The sequence below is a fragment of the Gastrolobium bilobum genome, unplaced genomic scaffold (assembly GCF_033153095.1).
Source record: "Gastrolobium bilobum isolate Gb01-03AN ecotype WA unplaced genomic scaffold, APGP_CSIRO_Gbil_v1 utg69532, whole genome shotgun sequence".
In the NCBI taxonomy this organism is placed as follows: domain Eukaryota; kingdom Viridiplantae; phylum Streptophyta; class Magnoliopsida; order Fabales; family Fabaceae; genus Gastrolobium; species Gastrolobium bilobum.
This window is the reverse complement of record NW_026899419.1, coordinates 105,055-113,489: the sequence shown is the minus strand read 5'-3', so window position 1 is coordinate 113,489 and position 8,435 is coordinate 105,055. Positions and strand designations below refer to the sequence as shown.

General features: G+C 34.2%; 1 protein-coding gene across 1 annotated transcript; it reads right to left on the bottom strand.

The window, feature by feature from the left end:
* Positions 1-313: 313 nt before the first annotated feature.
* LOC133290392 (DNA damage-binding protein 1a-like) lies at positions 314-2,479 on the bottom strand. The gene is made up of 4 exons (XM_061488460.1): positions 2,404-2,479; positions 2,021-2,097; positions 597-806; positions 314-460 (listed from the first exon to the last, which is right to left on the bottom strand). The coding sequence occupies exons 1-4, from the start codon at positions 2,474-2,476 to the stop codon at positions 314-316; spliced, it is 507 nt and encodes a 168-aa protein (XP_061344444.1). The 5' UTR covers positions 2,477-2,479.
* Between the last annotated feature and the right edge of the window lie 5,956 nt (positions 2,480-8,435).

The window sequence follows — 8,435 nt, the reverse complement described above, 5'->3', positions numbered from 1 at the left end:
ACATAGACTTTATAAAAGTTACCTAATTTCCCCATCAAAATTTTATCCAACCAAACAGCTTTTTTTACATTTTCCTATCAAACTCACATTCCAACCATTTCTCAATTAATCACATTTTCCTGTTATTCATAAAATTTTCTCCTCAACCAAACGCCTCGTAAGGGAATATTAAAATTTATCCATGATATGTTACATTTTTCAGGATTCAATTGTAAATGTTTGACTTATGCTTGTCTAATATATTTTAAAATGAAATCAATGGAGAAGCATGAGTAAACATTCAACGGCATGCACAGACAGAGTAATAAATCTATTAAGCCAACATGGAAACAAGTGAATGAGTGATCGCGTACTTTTCTTTCTCATGGCTTATTACAAGTAGACTAAGCAACCCTGTATAGTCACCAAGTAAATATCTAGAACCATCAGGATCAACTCTTCCATAGGCTTTTGTACTTGACTGAAAAGCATATCATAAGGTATAATTAAGAGAAGTCCAAAACCAAAAACCTGTGTCATATACATACAATTTGTGAAAATATAAATTCACTGCAGATGATTTAAATGGATGTAGCAGATACTATTATTTAGCATACAGGTCTGATTGGGATAGCTTTAAAAGCACTAGCACTGCAGTATACTATGGTTTCTTCTCCAATAATAAGCACACCACAAAGAGGTGGGGGAACTGGTATCAATAAATCAGCCCCATTATCAAGATTGTTCTGGGACCATGGACCCTCAACAAAATCTTTATCCTTCAGAGCAACCTCATATGTTTTAACATGACGAGCATCTTTGTTATCCTGTCATTGATGAAAAAACAATATTCAAGATTGTATGCTAAAAGCAGCTATGTTTTTAACCAAATAACATAAACGAAATATATATATGGATTTAGTGAGTATCAAGTGACTTGATGTAAATTAGGTCCAGTGCACTATATTCTCCCGCGAGAATATAGTGCACAAAAAATTTTGCCTATGTTCTCCCGGGAGAACACCTGCAGAACACCATTGTAATATTTTTGCACTATATTCTCGCGAGAGAATATAGTCAAAATTCACTCACTGGACAGTCCAGTGACTGAATTTTAGATTTTTCGTTTATATATATATATATATATATATATATATATATATATATATATATATATATATATATATATATATATATATATATATATATATATATATATATATATATCTGTGTTGTTTGGGGGGGGGGGGTCATTGGGGGGCAGATATTTTCATAGATGGCAGAATCATAGAAACATTGAATAGAGATGTTATGGAAGAATATGAATATGCACAGACATAAACTGAAACTACAACAATATATGTTAAATTAGAAATTGGAGGGAATTCTTTGAAAAACCAGAGAAAGCATACGGTCTTATACTAATCACATGCTTACTGTAGGAAAATAATCTTTAGACCAAATGTAGCCAGGTCTCCATCGGTACAAAAATATGAACACTTAAACATAGTTCCCTCAAATAAAAAAAAAATTGGGCAAAGAGACAGCCGTAAGGATTTGAGCAATCTGATCAAACTACACACACCGAAGGACCGTTTTAACGGCATGCTGCAACAAAATTTTAGCCTCTGTATAAAGAGCTTTAGATTTCTAAATAGATTTAGCACCAAGGAATTTCAGGCCATCTGAAGAAGGGGAGAGGAAATGATCAGAACTGTTGTTCAGAGAACATACTTAACCAGATATCCAAATAGAAACTACTAAGAAAGAATTTCTCCCTGTTTGGAACGGAAATGGAAGGATTTACAAGAAATCTCCCACAGGAGTGAAGGGCCCATACTCTTTTATCACATTTGAAGATAAATGCAGAAAATCAAGCAAGAGCAAGAGGTGTTGTAAATTCCCTCGGTCCACCCTTCCAAACCAAAATAAAAGAGTGAAGGAAAGAAAATCAGCAAAACAAGATAGCAGCTCACAGAGTCTATTTAAAGAATTAATCAACTAAAAGCTCCAAAACAATAGGTAGAATAGAATTAGAAACCTGGTAAAGAACCACAATAGTTGGCTTTGAACAACCCATAAAGAAATTTGATATCCAAAACTTGGAGCTCCTCAAGCCTGAAAACAAATGTAGCATGATTTTAATAAATTATATCAGAAAGAGAAACATAAAAAGAGAAACAAAATAGGGAACAAAATCACATGAAAGAAATTCAATGTTAAAGTATTTTTAATTTAAATATATATATAAAAAAAACAGCTCATGGTTAATTGTTCCTAAATTGGAAAAAGTTTACCAATAATTCCTTTTCCGCAATTTTCTCAACGAAGTTATTTGGCATCATCACACATATTCATGAAATAACTAAAGTACATATTTATTATGAGAGATAAATCGCCAGGTTTTTTGTGCTGATTACAAACCTAATATACAAATTGATGTAACTTTGCTCTTTGGAGAGAGAGAGAGAGTGAGTATCCATATTTTTTTTTCCATACCATGGTCATTTGTTTTGTGTTGCTTGGCATCCCAACCAATTATATCCAACCAATTATATCAAGGGGACACCTGCTCTTCGTGTGCGGTAGTGGAGGTTTTAGCACAATTTGGCCCAATGTTGTGTTTATTGCTATAATAGCCTTAACCTAATTAATTAGCAAATTGCATGTAATTAAATAATTAAGCATGTTTTAGTGAGTAAAATTAAGTATAAGGCTTAATTAAATGAATCTGAGTCACTTTGAAGTTAAAAAGAGTACTCAGTGAAAATTAAGGGGTATAAATGGGTATTGGCGAAAGTGCCCAAAATATAAAAATAAAATTATAAATATTCCTAGGATAATATTCCAGACTTTTGGGTAAAGTTTGGTAATTAATGGAGTTGGATAGATAGATGAACTAATACCCACATGTTACCACTTAACTAATGTTAAGTGATAAAACAAGAAAGAAGACCCATTTCTCACCCCTAAACCGTCGAGCAATCGGAGAAGAAAAGAAGAAGAAGGAGAAGGAGAAGAAAGGGAGACAGAAGAAGAGAGAGAGGAAGGAGCAAATCCCAACCGTTTTAGGTGATTCAAAAGCTTAAACTACTCTAAATCTTCCCCTCTTTCATAATCCTAGCTTAGTTCTTAGTGGGGAGCTTTGTGTAGAGAGATATTGCCTCTCAAAAATTCGGCCCTTTGTGAGATTTTGGGGTTTTGGGAATTTCTACCTCCATGGGAGCTTGAGGAACGCTCCTTGCTTGGTTGTGCAACCGTTGGTGGTAAGATTCTACCCCTTGAACATCATGATTCCTTGAAATTGCATGAGTTAGGGTTTATGAATAGTGTTTTAGGGTTTTTGATGAAATGTTGTTAAATTAGCTATGTTCTAGGAAGAATGGAGCTTAGAGCATGTTGTGAAAAATGCTAGGAATGTCATTTAATCGGTAAAAATGAGCCTAGTTAGTTAAATGACTATACTTGGTATATTGCAAGATTATAATGCTTGTTGAAGAGTTTTCTTGCAATTATGATCAATGGTTTGGCTTGGTTGATTGATGATTGTGTCCTCGTGATGTCTAGGATTGAGACATTTGGACCAACCGTAAGTGATCAACCATTGGAGCAAGCTATGGAGCTTGATTAGCTCCATTGGATAGGTGAGTTCATGCTTATGTTTGGTATGAATTGTATAGCTTGGTTGATAGCTATGAGATGTTATTGGATGCAATATGTGTTAATTGCATTAAACCTTGTGTAGGTTTTGTTTGAGAAGTGGAGTATTGTAATTAACGGGCTGTAGAATCCATGGGTGGTGAACAAAGGTCGAATTGAAGCTTGAGGTAAGCCTTCGGACCTTGGGTGTAATTCCCTTGACTGTTCCACCAAGCCCTGAAAGGGTAGAGGTTGTGATTGTGTATATAAATGCAATAAAATAGTGTAATGCTTTGTTATACGTATGTGTATGCATTTGGTGTGGCATAGGATGGTGTTTCCCTATGTTGGTATGTTGCATGACGATGCGTAAATCATACTTGGTAGTTAGCTGGCCAGTAGGACTATTTGCATCTGAGTTTCCTTAGGACAGCTTGAGAGCTCGAGGGATTTCTCCTGGAGATGTTATTGCACTTTGCATAGATATGTATTTACTGCATTATTATTGTTATTAACTATGGGGTGGAGAGATGCTCCAAGGACCCCTGGTTTACTGGATATATTCGTATATCTCACCCCGTGTTGTGGGGACCCCCTTTCAGGTAAGGATGTTGCAGGAGCCTTTGGTGGCAAGTGGCCATATCTGGATTAGCATATGCATGAAGTGTTGCATTTTTTGAGATTATACATGTTGTTTTGTAGCTCACATGTATAGAATTGTAATTAATAGGCAATGATAGATTTATGATTTGTATATTGGAATGGACTTAGCCTATGCTCATGCCTTTGGTCATCTCTTTTGTTGATGGGAGCCAAGGGAATGATCATAGTGTTTTGTAAGCTAAGTTCCTTGATTTGTAATGAATATGTACTGTAAATGATGCTTGCTTGAAATTCAATATATGCATGCTTGTTATGTATTGAGTTATTGAATTGGTTGGGCTGAGAATCAATTAGGTACCTTTTGTTTAAATTGGGAAACGTTGAGAAAACAAAGGTTATGCTGCCCAAATTCTAGCTAAATCTCATGAGGAGAGGTTGGATGAGTGCTAGGATTAAGTTTTGGGGCATGAACAATTGGGGTTTGGAATGGGGATGCATTTTCCCCTAGACTTGGACTTGAAAAATGAGGGTAACGGAATTCCCTGGCAGCGCGCTTTAGCGCCCTGCTGCCCCTGTGAGAGCCAATGTTGTCGGCCTCCTCGCGCTGGAGCGCCCAGAGTGGGGGCTTAAGCGCCCAGGGTTGAGCGCTTGAGCGCCCTTAGCCGCTGAAGGAGGAGATGCTTCTGCCTCTGCGCGCTAAAACGTCCCAATTGGGGGCTTAAGCGCCCAGGATAGCGCGCTTAAGCGCCCATTTATACTGAAAGACCTGATGCTTCCTGCCTCCGTGCGCGTAAGCGCCCAGATGGAGGCTTTAGCGCCCGATAACGCGCGCTTGAGCGCCCTGTAGCGCGCTGAAGCGCGCGGGTCCTGTGTCCCACATACACTTTTGTTGCTCAAAATTGTCATAACTCGAGCTGTAGAGCTCCAAATGAGGAGCGGTTTGAAACCACGCGTAGCTAACGAAGAGATCTACAATATAGTAGAAGTTGTGAAATAAATAAGAAGTAAATTAATGGTTTAAAAATGGAATAAGAACATGATGTTAAGCTTGATTTATCTGATTCCGCAAAGTAATATGGTTATAATCACGCAATTGGATATTTTAAATTCGGCGTCGTTTTAAAAAGAAAAATTTATCCGGATTATTAATTGAGCCAATGTGATTGTAACTGCGCTTAATATCATAATGCGATGTTAACAAACCGGTTCTAGAACGGGGTGTTACAATTGCCATGCTAAAATCACAGCATTGGGCCAAATTGTGCTAAAACCTCCACTACCGCCCATGAAGAGCAGGTGTCCCCCGGGGGCAGCTCCTCTCTCGCCAATCCCCTTGATATAACTGGTTGAGATGTCAAGCAACACAAGACAAAATGACCAAAAAAAAAATGAATACTCAGGAGCTCTGTTGTTCTCTCTGTCTCTCTCTTCAAAGAGCAAAGTCACGCCAATTTGTATATTAGGTTTGTAATCAGCGGCGGAAGATAAGAATGTGTTTTTATCGATGGCTAAACATAAGAATGTGTTTTTGTTTTTTTTTTTTTTAAAAAAAACTATTTTATAAAACAACTTATAAAAAGCTGTTTTTGTAGAAAAAAGAAGAAAACAAATCTGTTTGATTATAATTACTAGAATGTCATTAATAAAATGTTTCTCCGTGTTTCTGTCACTTTTAAGAATAAGGGCCCGTTTGGATGAGCTTTTGAAAAAAAAAATTATGAGTTGCTTATTTCAAAAGAACTTTATTTAAAAGTTAAAATTATTTTATGTTTGGATGTAGTATTTAAAAAGTGCTTTTGAGTAAAAAAAATCATTTGGATGTTAAAATAAAAAAGCACTTTTCCAATGTAAAATTAATGTTACATCTCTTTTCCATTGTGGCTTTTCATCCTTGTTTTGCTTTACTCTTTATCCAGGTTTATCGTGCTTCGTTTTTATATCCTGAATCTGGTTCTGATTTATATTTCTTTTTCATGTTTCACTTTTTCATGTTTTCATCCTTCGTACTCCCTCGAGTGTCGCTCAAAATCCAACCATGGTATTGTAGGTATATCATCAGAAACGCGGAAGCGCATCGAACCGACACGACGAGGGAAAAGATTAACCTTCATCGTTTTGATTACCTGGAAGGGCGTAGTTGTGTGACCACTAACAATAGTTGTTCCCTCTATGATCGATCTTCCAGACTATCTCTCGAGGAGGATGAGATGGTTGTGTGGGCAACCGTTCAGATGATGAACGTCTGCTTCTTGGGTTTGTTTCTGATGATCTGTTCACCTTGGAGGCACAAGAGGAGAAAACTATGAATATATATCTTAGGTCTTAGACATAACTCAACCCTAAGCCTCATGGGCTCAAGTGTCACTGAAGCCCAATAGGACTTTAGTGACCAAAAGAGCATATATCCAACAGGTATACCTCTCTTCGCTTTACTCAATTCATTCATCGATCGAAGCCATTTCAAATCTCTCTCTCCTTTTCCATCCTCAACCTCGGAGGTTTGCTGCTTTGGCTGAGACGGAATACTCGAAGGGAGAGATAGGTCAATTTTTAACTTTTGGCTTCTCCTTCATTTAAAAGTTAAAGATTTTAACTTTTCAGAAAAGTAAGATTTCTCCTTTTTTGTTGGCTTCTGCTTTTATTGAAAGCACACATCCAAACATAAGTTTTTTTTCTAAAATCACTTATTTTTTTTAAAAAAAAAGCAACTTCTAAGGGAGGAGAAGCCCATCCAAACAACCTCTTATTTCATTTGAAAAAAGGTCTTTTCCTTCTTTTTTTTGTCTTTATCTTCTTGCTCTCCCTAATATACCAGCAAAATACTTTTTGTCAATTATAAAACACGTGTGTTCCATTGAGCTCCATAAGTCATTACTTTTTTTTATTCATGTAAGAAGTAAGATTGTTTTGTAATAAAAAAAAAAAAAAAAAAATTGTGCTGTTACCGAAGTCCTTGCAAGAAGTGCAAAATTCTCAAATATTGGATAATAAATACCGATGCATGTGCACTCATTCCGCCGCTTGTCTTGCCAAATATCATTTTTTTTCATAATTAATAATTATATATTCTCTTTACAAAATATTAATAACACTTTAATAAATACTGAATATATTTTAATTTTTCAATATTTAAATATTTTTTTGCATTATTAATTAACTATCTTTAAAATTTAAAAAACTGATTAATAAATTAAAACGAAAGAAATTAAAAGCATATTTAACATTTAAAAATATTCTTTGAAATAATTTTTAATAAATAAATGCATATATACCACATGGTGATACATTAATGGAATAGGTTATTCTACCTATCTTCTTTTTTTAACTTTGTCTACCACTCTCTAACACCGTTTGATCAGAATCTAAAGAGGAGAGAAAAAGATAAATGTTAATTAAGATTCTGATCTAACGATCTCTTAGAATGATATGCAAAGATAAGCAAAAAAAAAAAAAATAAGTAGGATAACCCATCCCTATATTAATATAGTATATCTCAATATTAGATAAAAATTTTTAAAAAAAGTGCATAAAATGAAACTAATCACATAAAAAGAAATATTTTATAAAATTCATTTTTCAACATATATTATAATACGACAGATATAAAAATAAAATTTAAAGATAAGTGAAAAAAAAATAATGATTTAAGTGGAGCTCAACGGAACACACCTAATGCGTAACTAGTTACACATATCAAGTGCATGCGCACATAAATGACTATATTAGTTGGATAAAATATTTCAAAATATATACGATGATTTTATTTTAGTTGCAATTAATATTTATTTTTTCGATATTCAAGTATTTAAATTTAAGTTAAAAAAGAGGAAACTTCCAGTGAAATAAATACTTTAATGAGAGGATTGAATGTATTTAATGTGATGTTATAATAAATAAAATTATTGGAACCATTAGTCAAACTAAACGCTTAAATGTAACTCGCGTAATAAATACACAGAGATATAATAAAGGTTCAAAATGTTACCTTCTATATATGTATATTAACACTGATGCACAGTTATAAAAAAAATGTATAAATTTAAGCAAAAGAAATTATAAATTTAAAACATATAATAAGATATTAAATAAATTTTTAATAAATAATATCAATAAAGACTTGAGTTTTCAATTATCCTTAATAAAAAAATTTAAAAATAAATTATGCATGTAATAAGCAAATACTAATGAACTCTTTCGCATACAAGACATCAAGA

Excerpts from the sequence above, each read along its gene's own strand:
- LOC133290392 (XM_061488460.1), bottom strand. The coding sequence starts at position 2,476 with ATGGAAAAAAAAATATGGATACTCACTCTCTCTCTCTCTCCAAAGAGC. Across the intron at positions 2,098-2,403 it reads TACATCAATTTGTATATTAG|GCTTGAGGAGCTCCAAGTTT; the intron begins GTTTGTAATCAG and ends ATTTGTTTTCAG. Across the intron at positions 807-2,020 it reads CTATTGTGGTTCTTTACCAG|GATAACAAAGATGCTCGTCA; the intron begins GTTTCTAATTCT and ends CATCAATGACAG.